General features: G+C 54.4%; 1 protein-coding gene across 1 annotated transcript; it reads right to left on the minus strand.

Moving 5' to 3' along the window:
- Positions 1-16,244: 16,244 nt before the first annotated feature.
- Positions 16,245-16,921, minus strand: UBL4B (ubiquitin like 4B). The gene has a single exon (XM_049616616.1). The coding sequence runs from the start codon at positions 16,805-16,807 to the stop codon at positions 16,277-16,279; it is 531 nt and encodes a 176-aa protein (XP_049472573.1). The 5' UTR covers positions 16,808-16,921; the 3' UTR covers positions 16,245-16,276.
- Between the last annotated feature and the right edge of the window lie 3,637 nt (positions 16,922-20,558).

The raw sequence follows: 20,558 nt of genomic DNA on the forward strand, positions 1-20,558 counted from the left end.
GGGGGGGGGGGGGGGGGGGGGGGGGGGGGGGGGGGGGGGGGGGGGGGGGGGGGGGGGGGTTGGGCCCCAGGTGCAGGCTGTGGGAGGGAAGATGTGTTTCAGTCTAGGACATGCTAAACTTATCAGGTACAAAGCAATGAGGCAATCAAGGCCCAGAGAGGTTTAGTGACTATCCTGGAGTCACACAGCCTGTAGGTGTGAGGGCACAAACTGGAACTGGAGTCTGTTAACTGTATCTGGGGTGCCTGCCACAGACAGGGCCTTAGCCTAGGTTCAAAAATGGGATGAAAATGGGGCGCCCGGGTGGCTCAGTCGGTCAAGCGTCCGACTTGGCCTCGGGTCGTGATCTCACGGTTGGTGGGTTCGAGCCCCATGTCAGGCTCTGTGCTGACAGCTCAGAGCCTGGAGCCTGCTTCAGATTCTGTGTCTCCTTCTCTCTCTTCCCTTCCCCCCACTTGTGCGCTCTCTCTCTCTCTCCTTCAAAAGTAAATAAACATTTAAAAAAAATTTTTAAAGGGGATGTAAAGGGAGACACCCCCAAATACAAGTTGTGGTCTGTGTCTAGGGGCCACTGTTTGAAGAAGGTTCTGGCGGGTCTACGAGCTCAGCTCTGAGCGCAGTCGTGCCCCCTCAAACTGAAATCAAAGCGGAGGGCGGAGCTGGGCTGAGTTTTGGGCACCATGAACCAAGAGCAGTCTCTCTGCAAAATGGGTTTTCTCCCCCTGTACACAGAGAACAATCCCCACGGCACAGCTGCGGAGGACTCAGGTAAAGAAATGGGAAAGCATGTGCTATGCACATGTGATCTGTCATTGTGCCGGTAGTCCGTTCTCCTGCCTCTGCCACCACCCCCTCCCCCTGGCGTCCTCCTCATCTTCCTCCCCCCCCCCCCCCCCCCCTCCTCTTCCCTCCCCCCCTTTCAGGCCTTGGGACCTAGCCTGTTACAGAGAAGCAGGGATGTCTGCAGATAAGCCGCTTAGGGACAAACGTGCCGCCTCAGCCAGCCTGGCTCGCTCCTCCCGGTCTCCGGCTCTCCACTCCTCCCCCTGCAACACACACACTCATACACCACACAGGACCTCCCAGCGCAGCTCGACCAGCTCGCCTAGCCATCTCTCCGGCAGACCCCCTCTACCCCTCTCCCCGCATCCACCGGCCTCCCCGGGAGCCCGGCACGCACGCACGCATGCACGCACACACGTGCACGCTAGCTGTTGCCCGGGAGCACCACCGAGGCGGCAGGAGGGACCCACGAGAGGCCCTAGGGGCATGAGGAGGCTCCGGCTTGGTCGGCCTGGAAATGTACAAAGCAGATCCCCGGGGACAGAGCGAGAGACTGACGTCAAACCAAGGCTGAAAATATAGTCTGGAAAGTCATGAGGCACCGTGAAAAATGAGCCGTCCTCCCCAGCCAGAGACATAAATCCCACCTCTTTCGAGTCTCGAAGCAGCAGGGCTGGCTGCCGCTAGCCTCTAGAATGCCTGCTGAGAGGCCTCAGGGTCCCCAATGCCCCATACAGGGGCCAGGGCACCCCCTCCCCGCTCCCAAGAGCGGCCAGTTCCCTGGGAACTGAAGGACACCAAGCAGGAGATGAGCGGCTCCAGTGCCCACCCTCACCCCTGGTGTCTGGCTAAGCACAGTGTGGCAGGGACGTGACCTCCCAAACCACACCCAGAGGGCCCAGAGGGCCCAGAGGGCCCAGAGAGCCAGGCCCATGCCTTGTGTGGGGCTCAAGGTCCCGGCCAGCATTAAGCTCCAACACCCTTTGCTGTCCTTGGGCACTCTGCCTTCCCATCTTTTTCTCCACCTACCCACCCCACAAGTACTTATTAACTAATAAGTACAGGAGAAACAGAGGACCAGAGCTGTCAGATGGCCTAGTCCCAGACCACTGATAGTCCATGTCAGAGAGGGCCCGGCATCCTTTGGAGCATGGGGTTTTCAGGCACCAGAAGTCTTCCTGCTCTCAGACGCCCAAGCCTCCCCAGACCCGTATGAATGGAGCAGAGGAACCTTAGGCTGCAAGGGCAGCCGTGGGATTGTGGCTGTCTGCACCAACCAGCAGGGCCTTCAGGGCCAGCAACGTCAGTGGCAAATGTCCCTGCCCCCACCCCTTACGCCACCCCCCTCTTGGCTGTCCATAAGCCCCCAAGAATTAAAGCGGTCCGAGGGAAAGTGACGGAGGCCCCCCACAGAGTGACCAAGGTTAAATTTTCACCACTCGGTGGCAATAGACTTAAAAGGGATTTTAAACTATGTTGGAAAATGAAGAAAGTTTGACTAATCTCACCTGAGTTGGAGATGGAGGTTCTATCTTCTACACACTTCTATGTGACTGTGGCCTATTCCTGCTGATTCCCCTTTTCTGGTCTGCCCCCACCAGCTTCTCTGTTTAACACGCCAGGTCTGGTGTTGTCCATTCTCTGAATCCTCTCGCCTCGTCCTTCATCCCCAGCACCATGACCCCTCCAGAATAAACTGCTCTGTCCTCTGAGCTTCTTTCTCCACAACAGGGTCAGTTCAACCCGGCCAGGAGGGCTGGGCTCACCTTCACAGAATCTAACCAAGCAAGCTTCAATCGTACCGTACGGTTAACTTCTCAAAGGCACTAGAAAGACAGGCAAGGGCTGGAGCCCTGGGCTGGGAGGACAGTCACCAGACTCCCCTTCTCTGGGCACCTGCCCGCAAAGCTCAGGACCTCAGCACCCTGACAATCCTGGGGTGGGACTGGAAGGGAAGCAGGGGCAGCTAAAGACAAGCCTTATCGAGACGGTCACGTTCAGGGTCAAGCTTCAGGGCAACAGAGGCATTTGTATGAGAACCCAAGTCAGAGCATGTCACTCAAAGTCCTTTCTCAGCTCCTCATCTCACTTGGGGTAAAAACCAAAGTCCCTAGCATGACCCCAAAGCCCTGTGTGATCCGGCCCAAATTCTCTCTCTACCTACCTCATGCTGTGTTCTGCCTCCTCCTTCCTGTTCCTGCCACAGCAGGCTTCCTTGAACACTCCACCTCAGGACCTTTACACCTGCCCTCTCCCATTGCTCAAATGACACCTCTAGGGAGGCCTTTGCTGACCGCCCTGTTCAAAATTACACACACACACACACACACACATGCTCCCTGTACCTCTTCCTTGCTTTATTTTCCTTCTTATCATTTATCACCAACTGATATCTATATATTTTATTTATTATTTCTCTCCCTCACTGGAATGTAAGCTCAGTCAGGGTAGGAACTTTTATCTGTTTGATGTTCGTTCTTCTCCTCATTGATTCACATGCCTCCTTTTAAAACCCTGTAACTTGAATCCTGAGATATAAAGTTAACTACCGTTAAAACGTCTTATGTTAGATGCTAAGGAAATGAAAGAGGGAAAGAGACAAAAATATCTGCCTAATGGAAATATATATGTATAAACATATTCATAAGGAAACACGGACCTTGTTTGCACAACTGGCCGGAGCAGTATCTATAATTACTTTCCTCCCCTGGCCAGTCCATGTTCCCTTTGCCCCCAGCGAGCACCCCAGTTGGTTGTGGGTCCTTGCCAGGGTGAGAGTGGCGTGCTGGGGCCAGAAGAGATAAATAATTGACTTTAAACAGTTCTACTCCCAAGATGACTGTTGTGTGCTCAGATCAAAGAACACTCTCCTGTCAGTTGCGCATTCCCCAAGGTGCTACGACACGCAGTAGGAGAGCTGTCCCCTGGCTGATGCTGAGGGCTTACCTGCCTCAGTGTCCCCACATCTGTGGAGGGCAGGGGGGTGCACAGATGGCTTGCTCAGGGCTGGATGCGTGAGAGGACGTAAACACTGGGGGACAGCGCACAGAGGAGGGAGGAAGACAGTCCCTCGTGCCCTTGCTCACCTCCTTCCTCAACGTCTCCCTCTGGATGGCATTTTCTGGTACCTTTACCAGTGCCTCTAGCAAGGCCCAGGGGACCCTGGGGCACTACCACCGGGGTCCCTGCTGGTGCCCTGAGAGCCCTTCACTCTTCCTGCTGGCCCGGAGTACCCACCTCTGCAGCGACTTCTCCTGAAGGCTGTAAGCCTGAGTATTGCTCAAGGCAATTGGGTCCAGCAGGGAACGCCAACTCCAGACCCCAGCTCTCTGAAGGTCCAGCATCAGCCCTCGTCCAGCCGAACACCCCACAGAGGCACCCTCCACCGGGAGCTCCATGAGGGCAGGGAAGGATCTATTTGCTCACCATCAAATTCCCGTCCACGGCACTGGCCACGTAAGTGCTGCAGTTACAAAGGCAGCTGACAAGACAGGGCAGCCGGGGGCTGGGAGGGCCCTTGGGGGTCAGCCCCGTCTCGCTCCTGCTACTCACTGAGTGGGTGATCAGTCACTCGGGCTGTCTGCTTTTCTGCTCATCCTACCCACCATTAAAATGTCAATGTGTGACCCTCTGTCTATTGCTGAAGCAGCGGATGGCAGGAGCTTCACAGACGCTGCGGCAGTGCAGACAGAAGCAGAGCTCGCCCTGCCGCACCTGCGCGACCCTCCGGTGCCACTGCAGGGGCTTCCGCGGGGGCCTCTTGCACCAAACACATGTCCCCTCTTGTTCACCGGTGCCTCCCGCCACGCTGCGCGCCAGCAGAAAGAAGCACCCTGTAGCAGGCGGAGTTCCGCCAAGGAAGCAGAGCCAGGAGGAGATCTACACGCACAAGTACGGGGAACTGGCTACGTGGGTGTGGGGCCGGCTAAGCAGGTCTGAGGCCCATGGGGCAGGCAAGCAGGAAGGGAAGATCACGGGCAGCCCGAAACCGTTAGGCCCCTGTCGAAGCTGTTGGCCCTGCCCGAGTTCCTCCCAGGGAAGGCCTAAGCCTTCTCTTAAAGGGCTTCCAACTGACTGAGCCAGGCCCACCCAGGAATCTCCATAACTTCAAGTCAGCTGATCTGGGAGGACTTTAATCACAAGTGCAAATTCCCTTTGCAGCAGTCCCCCTGGATTCATGTTTGAATAACTGGGAGAAGGACAGTGTATTCGACAAAAGAGCTGCTGCCCCCTTCTGTGCTCCATCTTTCCAGAGAGAGAGAGACAGAGAGAGAGAGACAGAGAGAGAGAGACAGAGAGAAGGGGGGGGGGCTCATTTGCGGCTCCCCATCTGGAAGTGCGGTAGAAAGGGAATTCTGGGGAAAGTAATTTCGCCAGCCAAGCCAGGAGGCCACAAAGCCGGCAGGCTCCCCAGTGGCTTAAATCTGCATAAAGACCAAATGTCCCACCTCATGTTGACACATCAGTCACCATCTACAAAGCATATTTGAATTCCATTGTCTTGCATAATCCTCTTGACAGCTTTCTGAAGGGAATTTAATTTATTTCAATTCACAGGTGACTCACACAACCTCCCACACAGGCTGGTAAGTGCCAGAGCTGGACCTTGAACCTGCCTTGATCTGACTCATTCATGTCCTCACCAGACAGTGAGTTTGATAAGGAGAGAAGATCTTTGGTTTCTGGATGCACTTCAGGAGAGATGAAAGGAATAGGGACCCCATCTTTAAGACAATCTGCCTAAACTTTGGTTTTGCCGGTATTTTAGTCTCCCACACATGGTGCTAAAAAGGTCACATTTCTTTCTTAGGTTACATAATCTTTCTTCTAAAGATTAAATTTAATCTTCTCCAGGCTTCCACCCAGCCCTGTCTGCACAGATGTGCTCACTGACCAGATCTCATGAATGGCGGTGGGTCCTCTCTTTTTGGGCCAATTTGGGGCAAGGGTCTCTGCTGAGAGTCAACCTTCTCAGGGCACCCTGCAACCCTTATCCTCAAGGCCTGCCACTCCCTGGAGCACCACAGGGAAGCACGTACGGGTCCCAACCTTGGGGACCACCCTACCTTTCCCTTCTAGCCTGCTTTCGTCCAAATTTTCCTCCACTGCCTCCTCCCACAAAGACGATCCCCTCAGTGAGCCTAAAATTTTACAAAAGAAAAGCCAGGAAAAGGTGACAGTGGTCTTCCAGGTGCCTGACAACCGATGTTTTGGGCCCTCCCCTACCCCAAATATGACCAGTGATTATACTGAACGATGATCAAACTTATTGAGCACTGTATTCTAAGCACTTGGCTAGTGGCAATTCATTTAATCCTGCTAAAGGCCTCTAATGGTAGATGCTATTGCTTTGGCCATTCTCTCATGTGAGAAACAGGCTGAAGTAAGAGTTTTGACTCCAGGGGTTGTGCCCGTTATACCCACAGCCCTCTGTGCCACATCCCACCAAAATCTGGTGTCAGGCCAGCTTGCACCAAGGCCTGTCTGTGGTCTTGGGAGGGAGGAAGGACAGTTAGCTACACAAAGAAAATCAAGTCACAAACTAAAGTTGCAATAAATTATCCCACCCTGGTGGGGAAGCGGGGGGAGTAGGGGAGAGAAGGAAAGGATTCGGGTACCTGGTTCCACTCTATACCAGCTCCGTAGTTTGGGGGAGTTTCAATATCCTGAAATACAAAACCTTTCAAGTAATCTCAAACTTTCATGTTTGTTGAGAGGACCAAAGGAGGAAAAAGTATGTGAGAGCTCTTTGTAAACTCTAAACTCAGTGGATGTTTGCATTAAGGGCCGGAACATCTGCTTCGTCAATGCCTGGGTTTAATAACTTCAACTTTGGTAGGCAACGAACAAGACAACCCAGTGCTATGGTCAGGTCACTGTGCTGGGAGCTAGGGGACCAAGCAAGATGCTCTCCTGGACACAAAAACAGAGACAGAGACAGAGACAGAGAGAGAGAGAACTTGCTTTCCCAGACTCCTTTGCAGCTAGACCTGCATGTGACAGTTCCACCAGGAAAAATCCCTGTCTAACATTGGGAGGGAGAGCGGAGGTAGAAAGAAATGAGAGGCAGCAGCTGGACTGATTAAGCATTCTGAGTCAACTTGAAAACAGGAATTCGAGAAGATACACGCACCCCTTATGTTTGTTGCAGCGTAATTTACAATAGTCAAAATATGGAAGCAGCCCAAGTGTCCGTCAATAGATGATGGATAAGGAAAACGCGGTACATATGCGATGGAATATTATGCAGCCGTAATCCAAGATGAGCTCGTGCCATTTTTTTTTTTAACGTTTATTTATTTTTGAGACAGAGAGAGACAGAGCATGAATGGGGGAGGGTCAGAGAGAGGGAGACACAGAATTGAAACAGGCTCCGGGCTCTGAGCTGTCAGCACAGGGGCCCGATGCGGGGCTCGAACTCACGGACCGCAAGATCATGACCTGAGCCGAAGTCGGCGCTCAACCGACTGAGCCACCCAGGCGCCCCAAGCTCGTGCCATTTGAGACCACAAATGTGTGGATGGAGCTGGAGGGTATTACGCTAAGCAAAATACATCAGATCGAGAAAGACAAATACCAGATGATTCCACTCATAAAATGGAATCTAAAACAAACAAACAAATGAATTAATAAAACCACAAGCAGAATCAGACCTCTAAATACTGGGAACAAACTAATGGTTGCCAGAGGCAACGGGGGTAGGGAGTGCGCAAAAGGGGTGAAGGGGAGACAGAGATACAGGCTTCCAGTGACAGAATGAATAAGTCACGGAATAAAAGGAACAACATAAGGGATACAGTCAATGATAGCACACCAGCGACACAACAGCTACACTCACGGTGAACAAGGTAGAATCTATAAACCACGAAGAGACTAAATCGCTAAGTTGTACGCCTGAAACTAATGTAACATTGGGTGTCACCTGTCCTCGGCTGAGGTAGGTTTCTAGCCTCCTTCCTGGGCAGTGGGCAGCAGAGGGCTGTGTTTCTTCCAGATCAGTCCTGTGGGATGCTCGGGTGTTCCTCCTGGCTTGGTAACGTCTTGGATCTCTCCAAGGTTCTCTGAACCACCTAATATCCTCGAATAAATTCCTTTCTGCTTACATCATCCAGAGTGGGATCTGTTGCCCCAGCTTGATATCGGAAGAGATTCCAAGCAAGAAACCTTCGAGGAAATGAGAATCTGGGACTCGTTTTCTGAATGAGTTGCACTTCCAGACAATGGAGTGCTGGTTAGCATCAGAGGAGGGAATTTTGGGGTGGGTGGCACAGTCAGGAAACAGCTACTGCCATCAGCTGAGGCCTCCACAAGAAGGTGCCCATGGGATGCAAGGCTTTGGCAGTTGAGCGGCTGCTGAAGTGAACCTTGCTCTGGCTAGTTCACTGGATTGTTCTGAAGCAAATGTCATAAAAACATTTCAGAAGTATTTCAGCACGCTTCTAGAAAAGGTGACTTTGTGGGGCACCTGGGTTGCTCAGTCGGTTAAGCGTCTGACTTCAGCTCAGACCATGATCTCGTAGCTCGTGAGTTCGGGCTCTGTGCTGACAGCTCAGAGCCTGGAGCCTGCGTCGGATTCTGTCTCCCTCTCTCTCTCTGCCCCTCCCCTGCTCACCCTCTGTCTCTCCATCTCTCTGTTTCTCTCTGTCTCAAAAATAAAATAAACACTAACAATTTTTTAAAAAGAGAGAAAAGGTGACTTTTTAAAACATAAGCACAATACTATTATCACATTTAAAAACTATATAACATTGGGGCGCCTGGGTGGCTCAGTCGGTTGAGCAGCTGACTTTGGCTCAGGTCATGATCTTGCAGTCCGTGAGTTCGAGCCCCGCGTTGGGCTCTGTGCTGACAGCTCAGAGCCTGGAGCCTGCTTCACATTCTGTCTCCCTCTCTCTCTCTACCCCTCCCCCTCTTGCACTTTTGTCTCTCTCTCTCAAAAATAAAATGAAAACATAAAAAAAAATTTTTTTAATATATAACATTAATTTCTTAACACAATCAAATATCCAGCCAAGGTTCAAATTTCCCCATTGTCTTGCCCTTTTTTTTTTTTTAAGCACTTTGCTCAAGTCAAGATCCAAATAACTCCGGCCTTTGCAATTAGTTAATACATCTTAACTTTCTTTCAACCTATGGATTACACTCCCTCATTGTCTCTCTTTTTTTCCTCCTTGCTGTTTGTTCCATAGACCTCCCACAGGCCAACCCCCTTTCGCCTGTTGGAAAGTCAAAACCTACATTTCCAAGAGTCTTTCCGTGAAGGTGTCATCACAACCTGCGGTCTCCCAAGCAGGTGCCCCCGCATGCGTCTTTCAGGCGGCAATGAGCCAGGTGAGAGGCCACCTTCAGGGTGGTGCTGGAGGTGTCTGAGTCCCCCCGGACACTTGTGGTGGGGGCTCCGGGCTCTTGTCCCTGGAAGCCCAGGAGCCAAGCAGCAGGGCGGGTGGCAATGTGGGTGTTCCTCCCGCTGCAGCTCCTCGTCCTCCCGGGAGTCCTGTAAGCCATCCCCCCACCTGCCATAAATCCCTTTACGCACAAACTGGCTAGAGAACGTTCGGTTGACTGCGGCGGTGGGTGGGTGTCACATGAGAATAAGCCTTAATTCTGCACAGTATTTTAGAGTATAAAAACACTTTCACCTATATCATGGCATGGGTGCCCTTAGCTACCCCACAAGGGGGGCATTCTTATCCCCATTGAACGGATGAGCCCAGAGAGGGTCAGACCGAGCAACCAAGCCGAACTCTTACAGTTAGGGAGTGTCTCAAGACTCAGTCCCAAGGCTTCAGATTCCAGGTCCTCTATTGTCTCTTGCTGTTCTGCCTCCCTCTCCTCACAGGCTGCCACGGTCACAGCAGAGATGACGGAGGCTCTAGGGCTAAGATGGCTGCAGGAAATACGGCATCCCAGGGAGATAGTCTGGAAAGACTCCTCACTTTGCCTAAGATCAGTATATATCCTCCCCACATGTCTCTGCCCAGCGACGTCTCTACGGGGCTGCTTTGTCCAAGTCCTGGGGTCTGAGTGCCCCCTGCTTTCCTCCTTCTGCCAGGCCTGTGCTGGAGAGGGGGTGGCAGGGGGTCAGGAAAGGCAGCCTCCCAGGCTACTGCCCTGACTGTCACCCCAGCTCTGTCGCCAAAGCCCCTCCAGAGTCCCTGTTCCAGGCTGTGCGTGGAAGGAGGTGCACTTGGTGTTCGAGGGGAGATAGTGGAAGGGGCTTGAGGGGCCCTGAGAGCACTGAGTCCTTCTCCAATGCATTATCGTCCAAGTTTAAGTAGCAGCAGTGGCCTGAGGGGGTCTGGATGAGAGGAGGAACCAGTGGCGGGCTCCGAGGGCCTTTCCTCTGCCCTCTCTGATGGACAGCAGCTTTGATCCCAGGGTCTGAGCTCATAACTAACGTCCCAGGCACGGGTGCCCTGGGGCTTCTCCAAGGACGTCTGGCTGACAAGGCCGACTCGGTCGGACCTTAGTGGGCAGGCCTGGCCCCATTGCTGTGGGCCGTGACGGGTTTATAGCCGGCTGGCCGACAGTAGTTACCTCAGATTTATCACCCTTCTACAAGGGCAGAGGGGGCCCTTAAATCACCATGATGGGAAATGCTGTCGGAGGGAGAGGAGGGCAAGTAAGTAAGGAGCCATCCTGGGGGCTTGGGCTTCCTGCTGGCTCCTTGGGTTAGAGTCCTTTCCAGAAGGGGACTGACAGTGCTGGAGCCCAGGGGAACCAAGCAGCCACCTGGGGAAGAGCCGGGAAGGACTGCAGGAAGTGACCCAGAAGAACGAGGGCACCCAGCTCCCGCTGGGCTGGCCAGGGCAGAGCCATGCAAGTGCGGGGACCCGGCACCGAAACTGCTGGCCGCCGTGACTTGGAGAAGCAGCTCATTGCTGTGGCCGGTGCCGCACGTGTGCCTGCCTAAGCAGTCCCACCTCCCTAGCAGCATGTCCCTCTGCAACCAAGGGTGTTTGTGGCAACGCCATGTGTGCGGACATCTGTGCCCTTTCTCTGGATGTGTGTCTGCTTGGGGGTCTACGTCAGCAAACAGGGGCATGCGTGCAATGAGGCCATTTCCCATTGCACTTGAGCACAGGGCTAGCTAGATGCACCTGTGAGTTGGTATTGCACGTGTGGGCAGGTGGGGTGCAGGGTCAGGACCTATTCAAAGGTAGTAGCTTCTGGGTCCCTGTCCATGCCTGTGCACTGGGTGAGTCTAAGGACATCAGGAGAAAGAAGACGCCGGGAAGACAAGGAGAGGAGCTGGTGGTGGCATTCGGTAGGACAACGAGGGCTGACTGAGCAGAATGGGAAGAAAAGGAAGGCAGGCAGTGGATGAGCAGTGAGTCATACGGAGCAGAGAGAAAGAGCGCTCAAGGGAGGTGCCCAGATGTCCACACAATGCAGTCAGCTCAGCCCCACATGTGGTCAGAGAAAACGGGAGGGAAAGGGTAGAGGGTAGAGGAGAAGTGTAGGAAGAAACCCAGAAAGGACAGGGAGAGGAGAAAGGTGAGCCAAGAAGGGAAGAGTGGGGCGAGCCAGCCGGCGGGAACACCATCTGCTCCAGAGGACCCCAACACCCAGGCTTTGCAGCTGGTCTCACCTCAGCTAGCTCCTTGAGCAGCAGCTGGCCCCGAAGCAGGACCCTCCCCCAAGGCAGCCTGGCCCCTGGCCAACCCCCTGCCACAGGCTGGCAGCCACTCAAGCCTGGCTCAGAGCACCTGGAGAGCGATCCGGGCTGGGGCAGGGAGCTGAAGCAAGCATGCCATGCTGGAGTGTTCACACAGAGAAGAGGGTCTCTGTTCTCCGACGTACATGGGCCGACGTGCACCTGCAGGTACCCCTGCAAAGCCCAACTGCCACCCGGTACACAAACGTGTGCACCCGCGTGTCCAGCTTCATGTCCCCACGTGTCCTGACCACACGAGGCATCACCTGGACCCACCAAAGTTGGTCCATGCCACCTCTTCCCGCAGCCCCGGCCGTTCCTGGGCTGGGCTCTACAAAGCCTTCCTTTTCTGTCCTTGAATTTGCTGTGTGGGATATTCCGGCTGGACTGCCTGGGCCGGGCTGGGCTGGACCAGCTGGGCTCCAGCAGCCTGAGCCCCAAAAGGCAAGATGTGGACCCCAACTCTGCAAGTGGCACCCGGCCTCCCACTCACTCTGCAAACCCGGCTCTGCCACCATACACCCCACCCTATGGGTTTGTGTTTACAGGACGGGTGTGCGCCTTGGGTGTGTCCGTGTGGCTGTGGATGTCATGGGGTACCCGGTGAGGTCAGAAGCTGGGCATGCTAAGCCAAGTGGCCCTTCTCCAGGTGTGACATGTGGAGCCTAGGTGTCAGGAAAAGTCCCTCACGTGTCCTTCGACTGCCCTCCTTTCCCATCCTTCACTGGCTCAAATGCTGCCTCCCCCTTGAAGCCTCCCTGAGGCTCATCTAGAGCAACTGCCCACCTGTGCTCCCACACAGCTGAACCTAACCCTTTCGTTGATTCTTTTGTCAATGATGTCATTCACATACACAAAACTATATACCACAACCCGCGCTGTGGTGGACAGGCTGCAAGATACCGCCCCCCCCCCCCCATAATCTCCTTCTGTTGCTGTCTGTGCCTTTGTGAGATCTCTTCCTCAAAAATGTGGGCAGGACCCGTGACTCGCTTTTAGTAAAACCCAGCAGTGGGGGTCTCTGTAGCCCCTGGAACGCTGTTAAGTGCCTGCCTTCTCCATCATCTACAAGGGTTTCCATCCGGAAAGACCATCCCCTGCCCCATCACTCAGGACTAGGGGCAACAGTGGTGTTCTGCTAGCTACCCACACAGCACAACTCAAGCAGGGGCTGTGGTGGGACATTGGGGCTCCCCCGAGTCCCCTCTGCTGTTCCACGCAGCAAGGACGGCAGGGGGCGCGCTCCTTTCTGCCTTGTCGGAAAGACAGAGCTCCTCATCTACCAGCCTAAATCACTAGCACAAAGCCTGGTGCATAGTAGGACCGCCACCAGTGTTTCTTGAAGGAAGAGCAAAGGGCTGATAAAATAACGCATGAACGATGTGAACGAGGAAAGGCCATTTTGCCAGGAGCCAGGGGACTGAGGGCATTGGCCTGCAGGTGATGCGTGCAGGAACAAGGAGAAGCCAGATTCCTCTGTGGATAGACACACAAAGCTGGCTGTCCTGAGATGCTTCCTACTTGAGCAAAGTTGCTACCCTGGGGAGCGGGGAGGAGGGGACCTGTGTGTCCTTCCATGGCAGGAGAGAGGTGCTGTGGGGAATCAAGCGGCAGAGCTATATGCCCAAGGCTGCCGTTTAGAAAGAGCACCTTCACCTTCCCCATTCCCAACATCCCTCCGCTGGTGAAAGCCGAGAAGGGAACAGGGAGCCTTCAGCGGGTTCACTGGTACAGGTTTAAATTTGAAATCAGGCGAAACTGGCCACAGGGAAGGATCTCCAAGGCAGGCAGCCCAGGCGCTAGGGTTCTCCATGCAGAATAGGGTTCTCACCTATTTCTGGAGTTTCTGCCCGCCCCCCCCCACCCCCGCCCAATGCACTACCTGCTGCCCCCTGCTACCTGTAAATCCTCCCGCTAGGGGACAAAGCCTGTCAGCGCACAGTGAGGAACTTGGCATTGAATAAAACATCCCAGGGAGAGGTTAGCAGGGGAAGCACATTCTCACGGAGTGCCAGGTGATAGTGTGCACACCCTCTGCTATGCTCAGCTCCTGTGGGCAGGGGCAGGGGGTCTTGGGAAGGGCGGTGTCCGCAGCAGGAGGCATCTGTGGTGTGGAAGAGCTGAACACCTTTCCTTCCGCTCCTTGGGGACTGGAGTCACCCTCCCCTGCAGCGCTAGGGACAGAAGCATCGGAGGTGGCTGCTCTCCATTGGCCCTGACACTCCCACTAACTAGAGAGAAAACAAAGGCTTCCCCGTCCTTCATGCCAGCTTCTCTCCGCAAGAGGAATAAAACGGCTCACTTATTTTGATCGCTCACAGATTTCTCGGGAAATGGGCTATTAGTTCCCCTAATGTAAAGATAATAGGCTCGTCCCCCTTGGCAAATGGCACAGCCCCAGCACAAACACGCTCACAGAACCTTCGGAAGGCCTTCCCGTGGAGAACAGAGGACGTGCCAGGAGCAGGAGCCGAGAGGAAGCAAGGAGCAGGCTGGTGCCCCCCCCCCCCCCCTGGTCCCAGGACCGTGGGTGCTGGCGGCAGCCACCGCAGGCCGAGTCCTCAGGGACCCAGGGAGAGGTCACACCTGATGGAGCTCAGTCCCTACAAGGCCCCACTTCCCTGTCCTCTTGGCTGGTGGGGGCAGAGGCCAGGGCACTGCTGGACGAGATGGGCATTGGCTGAACGAGGGTCGCTCTGCCACTAAGCAGGCTCACAGAGCCACAGACCTGCTTTCCGGGGTCTCTCCCGGCCATGCCACGGCTCCCTCTGCTAGAAGACGTCACTCTGGATTGCACTGTCTTCATAACCAACCCTCACAAACATCTGTGGGGTAAGTAGACACTATTAGTATTGCCTGACTGGTAATAACAGGCTGATGAAAAGGGCAATACAACGTGAAAACCCTGATCGAATCACACACACCCTCCCACCCTCATTTGAGATGGGAAATTCTCTCTCCTGCCCTCACAGAAGGGGCCGAGACAGCATCTGGCATCATAAGGCAATTGACCTTTAAACAACACAGGGTTTGGGGGCACCGACCCCCTCCCCACCCCACCCAGTCAAAAGTCCACTTATAACTTTTAACTTGCCTCAAACTTATCTACTAATAGGCTACTGTTGACTGGAAGCTTTACCGATACATAAACAGTCCATTAATACATATTTTGTATGTTATACATACGATATATCATGTTCTTACAATAAAGTAAGTAAGAGGACAGAAAATGTTATTAAGGAAATCATAAGGGGGGGGTGCACCTGGGTGACTCAGTCCGTTGAGCGTCCGACTTCAGCTCAGGTCATGATCTCACGGTTCATGAGTTCCAGCCTCACGCTGGGCTCGCTGCTGTCGGCACAGAGCCTGCTTTGGATCCTCTGTCTCCCTCTCTCTGCCCCTCCCCCCTCTCAAAATAAAATAAACATTTAAAAAATACTTCAAAATGGGTAAAATTAGAAAATCATAAGGAAAACACAGTTACAGTACTGCGCTGTATTTATCCAAAAATACCCACCTAGAAATGGATCTGCACAGTTCAGACCCGTGTTGTTCAAGGCTCAGCTATATAACAATCCCCATCTAACAGGTGCAAAACCTTGCATGAGACAGGGAACGTAAGTTAACCAAAGTCACACGGCGGAGCTAGGACTGGAATCGGTCGCAGAGGCCCTAGGCCAAGGACAGAAGGTTTCCAGGGAAGTGGCCCTGCGTGTTCCTTTCAGGACACTGTCCTTCTTCACCTTCCCTCCACCTCCATCACAGGACAGAACCACAGGAACAGCACCTTAGGGACTTGGGAGGACAGGCTCTCAGGGAGCTCCATGGCCCCTCACACCCAGGGTGGGGGCTCCTCAGCCCTTGGCAAGCACCACCCACTCACACCAGAAGGGAGCAGGAAGCCCGGCTTTCCTATAGCCTGTGAGACTGGCCCCTCCAAGCTGAGCCCAGGGCCCTGCGAGGTGGTGGCTTCACCTGGATATTCAGTCACACTGGCTATACTCTGTGGTCATGTTGCGGCTTTATTTGTCACATTTCTGCCCTCTCTGTCCAGGCTGCATGCTCTGTGGGGGCAAGGATGTCGACTGGTACCATTCTTGCTCCCGGGGAGTGCTGGGCAGGTAAAGGGGGCTCAGGGACACCCACTGTTGGGTGAGATTTGGGGCAGGGGGTGAGGCAGGGGTCTGTCATGCTGACCACAGTGAGTGACTGTGCAAACCACCTTTTCTGCCCAAGCCTCAGTTTCCTGCTGTTCTTGGTCTGTGTATCTCCCGAAGCATCCAGGCCTGACACCCAGTAGGTGCTCCCCCCGCCTCCTCGCCTCTGCTAGCCCTGCCCCTTGAGCTGTGGAAGCACAAGCGACAGCAGGATCGCCTCACTCAGAGGACAGGGGGTGACATTCCTCATCTCTTGGCTGTCAGACACCCTGAGGGCAGGTGCCATGGCCTGGGGACACACAAAAATGAACTCACGTTATCTGTCTTTCTGCGCCAAAGGAGAAGCCATGGAGACTCTGGGCAGGAGGATTTCTGCAGCCTGGCAGGTTGCCTAGGGGATGTCCAGCCCAGGAGGGGAAATTGGCCTTTGACCACCCCTTTAGGGCCACCCATGGGGTGATCAGAACCCTGTCAGGGATGGTAATGGGGGTGGAATCATACTGTGTCTCAGAGCGGGTACCACAGACCCAAGAGAGGACAGAGGGGTCCAGCTGCTCTGAAGTTTCAGAAAGGGGTGCAGACGCATGTCCCTCAGCAGGAATTAGTGGGGAGTCACCAAGGAACACAGAAGGATGAGACCAGGTGGATTTGAACATGCAAATGAGTAGGATGGGCCAGTTTACTGATCAGCCTTCCCCTCCTCCTCTTCCTCTGCTTCCTCCTCCTCCTCCTTGTCTTGGGGCACCGAGGTCTCAGCCTCAGGCTCCTTCTCCCCCGGGGGCTCCACTACCGGCTCCTCTACCAGGAGGCACTGCGCCAGCCGCTCCAGGTCACCCAGGCTTATCCTCTGCAGGCGCTCCTGGTGCTCCTGCTTCAGCAGCCGCAGCACCGCCTTGGTGTCCTGGGGCTCAAAGTGTTTGGCTAAGACCAGGCCCAGATGGTGCCACAGGGGCTGGGGCTGGCGGGCCTCCCCGGCAGTGGACTTTGCCAAGGGCCGCATCATGACATTGATGGAGGCGTTGGGCCCGATGCGGTAGTCAGAGAGACGCTTGTCATCGGCCAGAAGCTGGCCTCGGAAGAGCAGGTGCTGCTGCTCCTCGGGCACCTGCAGTCGCTCCGACACCAGCTTCTTCAGCATGGCCACACTCTCTTGCCCTGACACCTTTAGGCTGCATCGCTGGCCCAGAAGCAGCTTGACTGTGAAGAACATTGGGCCAAAAATGGAATCAGGAGGGATCCATGTTCCATTCTGCAGCTGCCCTGAGGGTTAAGGGCCGGTGCCGGAGCAGGTGACTTCTCCTATCAATGGGGGGCGGTGGCCCTCAGAGGCCAGGGGGACCAGCCCAAATGGACAGCCATTGGCTAATGCACAGTGATGTCACAATGCTACAAGAGGGCTCATTCTGAGAGTGGGACTTTGGCAAAATTAGAGGGACATGTCTCCCTTCGTTTCTCCATGAAGAGAGAAAGGAGGAGAGAAGAGGAGAAAAGGAGGGCCAGGAAAGAAAACACAGGACCCGGAGAAAGGAGAGCGGGAGAGGGAATAGGAGAGTCCCAAAGCAGAGAGGGCAAAAGGAAACACGTCCTCGTGGATTCATTCAACACGTATGGATGGGGTGCCTTCTTCACCAGGACCTGTCCCTGGATGGGGGAGATCCTGTCGCAATGGATACATCCTGCCCTCACGAAGCTTTCAGTCTAGCGAGCCGGCTAACATTTACCAAGTGCCTTCTTCCTGTCGAGCACTTTACACGCTCCCTTGGATTGGGTTTCCCAGAAGAAGACCCTGAGACAGGGATTCGAGGGCGCGAATTTAGCTGGGAGGAGACCCCAGGAAGCGCCAGCAGGGAGGTGAGGAGGTGAGACTAGGAAGGGAGGGAAGACAGAGCTGAAGGAAGAAGCAGGTTGCCCTTGTGAATAACCGGGAGGCTTCAATCCTGCTCGGTGCTCCGGAAGGCTGTGTGGAGTCCACCTGAGTGATACCACCCGAATCTGTGTGCTTGGGCCCCTGCCTTTGGTTGGTGGCAGTGCTAATCCCTTGGCTGCGTGCCCTGCACGAGTGCCATTGCTCCTGTGACCAGAGGAAAACCCTTGGGCAGATATCTGCAGGCACCGGCAGGGGGAGGCCTCAGGCGTTCAGGAAGGTGAGCGTGGAGAGGACAGAACGGTTCACCACCCATGTCTGCATCGGGGGGCCTCGCCGCATCGAATCCTCACAACCTCGGAGGCACCATTTGCCAGAGGAGACCACAGAGCTCAGCTTGATCACACGCAGGCAGCATAGCTTGGGTCTTTGCCATTAGTGCCTGTTGCCTCCGGGAACATCTGCTCGGGGCCTTTGGTGTTCCAGGCACTCGGCAGACACCCAGGGCTCCGAGGTGAATACGGAACACGCACGGGGCCTCTGCCATGTCAGCTACTTCTGTGCTGGCAGTTTTCTGTCCGCTTGCCTAAGGTCTCCTGGGTCATGCCCTTTATATACGCTGGCACATTTAAGCCCAGGAGGAAGGTATCATCGTAACCGAATTTTGGAAACAGGTGCAGCGGGAAACGGGTGCACCTCTGGTGGGGTGGTTTTTGCCAGGGAGCCTCTCCCGGCTCCCTCACTCTCCATGCTCCACTCTTCTCTGCGAGCTCTCCTGTTCCTCTTCCTCCTCCTCTCCTTTCCTTCTATTCAGCCTGGGCTACACTTGAACGCTGGTTAAAAACCACCTTCTCCAGGGGCGACTGGATGGCTCAGTCAGCAGAGCATCCCACAGGCTCAGATCATGATCTCACAGCTCGTGGGTTCGAGCCCCAACGTTGTGCCTTGTACTGACAGCCTGGAACCTGCTCTGGAGTCTCTGTCTTCCTCTCTCTCTGCCCTCTCCCGCTTGTGCTCTCTCCCTCAAAAACAAATACACATTAAAAAAAAAATCTCCTCCAAGCTGCCAACACCTTGGACTTTCCAGACCTTTCCCTTCCACAGCACCTAGCCCTGATCCCCTGCCCAGGGTTGCTCCAAAACACCACCCTTCTTCAGGTCCTGGCAGCTTCGGGCCACATTCTCACTCTCGGCAGTGACCCAAATTCTAGTCCATAGGGAAACCAAGCCCGCCAGGCAAGAAATCCCTGACATCTTGCCCTTTCCCACCAACCAGAGTGCTGCCACGGGCCCCCTGCTGCTTCCGCACCTCCCTCCTCCTCTTCTCTCTTAAATGGGCCCTCTTGTTATTTCCCTTCTCCTTTGGAAAGGTCTCCAAAACCCACGTCTTGTCTCGTCCGCATCTGCACTGACCCCAAGCCAATTCAGGTTCTCCCCTTCCTCCATTTTCTGTGGCTCAGAATTCATAGTTCATCTCCTCTGTCCAGTCCCACCCCCTTGGGTCCATTCGTGCAGCAGCCAAAGGGCTCTTCTTAAATAAAAGTGAGCCAAGTCCCTGCTCTGAGTAACACCATCCAGTTTAATCCTTCTAGCCTTTGGAATCAAAATTAGCCTCCTCAGCCCCACATCCGTGGGCACCATGGCTCCGCCCTGCTTGCCACCCAAACCTCATTGCTTCCCCCCACTGCAGCCAACCACCTGCCATTTCCTCTACTTGTTTGTCCCCTGTGAAGTCTGTAATGCTAGTTGAAAACCACCTCCTCCATGAAGCCTTCCCTGCTGTCCCAGTCCTGGGTGCAGGCAGTCCCACCTCCCTGCATCTATCACCCCCCTTGAGCACACCTGCGTGGATGCCCCTGGCACGCGTCTGTGTCTCCCTCACTATCAGGAGGGAGGGAGTCGCACCAGTCTTTGTATCCCCTACCACCTGCGCAGAGAAGGTTTCAAATCACGTCTTCTGAATGAAGATAAAATTTAAACATGCTGAGCTATGCAGGATCCAGTATGACAGGCTGTGGAAAGATATAAACCTGCCTGCAGCCTCTCCTTTGCCCCTCCCTCTTCCCCTAGAGACATGAAAATCCAAATTCACACGAAAATTAAATCAGCAAGTGATTCTAATCTTTACCAAAGGATCTGCTATAGTATTCTTTAAATAGTCAACTCCCTTGGTGCATCTGAAATAAGACAGAATTTGCAAATGTGCATATAGTGTGTGCCCCCCCCCCCCCCCCCCCCCCGTGGATTCCATGATGTCAGGGCATCTGTGCAGAGGGAGTAACGCAGGGATGAGGCTTCTCCCTGGCTAACTGGGAGCTCCCAGCCTCTGGAGGGGAGGATCCTGTGGTAGACAACGCATGGGATGGGCAGGATTGAGGACATACCATGTGAGATGCCCAGAGCAGAGTTAATCCAAGAAGGCTTCCTGGAGGGGGCCAAAGTTTGAGTTGTGTTCTGCAGGACACAAAAGAAGGTGAGATGGGGAAGAGGGTGGCTTGCAATCTCTCTCACTGGCTGTGGGACTTCCGAGGAAAGTGGCGGGAGTCAGAGTTCTGAGCACGGAGGAAGGGAAAACAAGCCACCTGCCTCGCCTCTCTGCCTCAGACCATCTACCCAGGGGGTGCTGCCCAGGACACTGGCAATACTGGCGAAGGGCCTGGCTTCTAGAAGCATGTGAGAGCCCCATCTCAGGCTCCATCTCTCCAAGGCTACTTGGTGCCCCTGTGACAGGTGAGGGCCACAGCTGCCGATTTATGCTTTTCAAATCAGGCTCCCTGGTCTAGAGAGTCCCATGGTACTAAAGGGCCATGAGGAGAGAAGCGGCAGAATTAGCGCTGTCCCAGGAAACTGAGAGAGAAGATCACCACCTGCCCCCTGGAGCAGTGCCTGGAGCTCCCATTGCCTTCCCCAAGGGGGACAATAGGGGGCACCTTGCTGGGCCCTCAAGTCATAGTTGGAACCTGGAAATTTCATAATTTTTCCCATGTAATTGCTTGTCTTAATTATGCAATTAGCATGAGCAAATGCAATTGTCTAATCAGAACATGCAATCAGAAATGATTGCCATAATTGGGGGGAAGGTTAGCGGGAATGGCTG

This window comes from Panthera uncia (assembly GCF_023721935.1).
Source record: "Panthera uncia isolate 11264 chromosome C1 unlocalized genomic scaffold, Puncia_PCG_1.0 HiC_scaffold_4, whole genome shotgun sequence".
In the NCBI taxonomy this organism is placed as follows: domain Eukaryota; kingdom Metazoa; phylum Chordata; class Mammalia; order Carnivora; family Felidae; genus Panthera; species Panthera uncia.

What these genes read in the sequence shown, in the direction of transcription:
- UBL4B (XM_049616616.1), bottom strand. Translation starts at nt 16,807, where the DNA reads ATGTTCTTCACAGTCAAGCTGCTTCTGGGCCAGCGATGCAGCCTAAAG.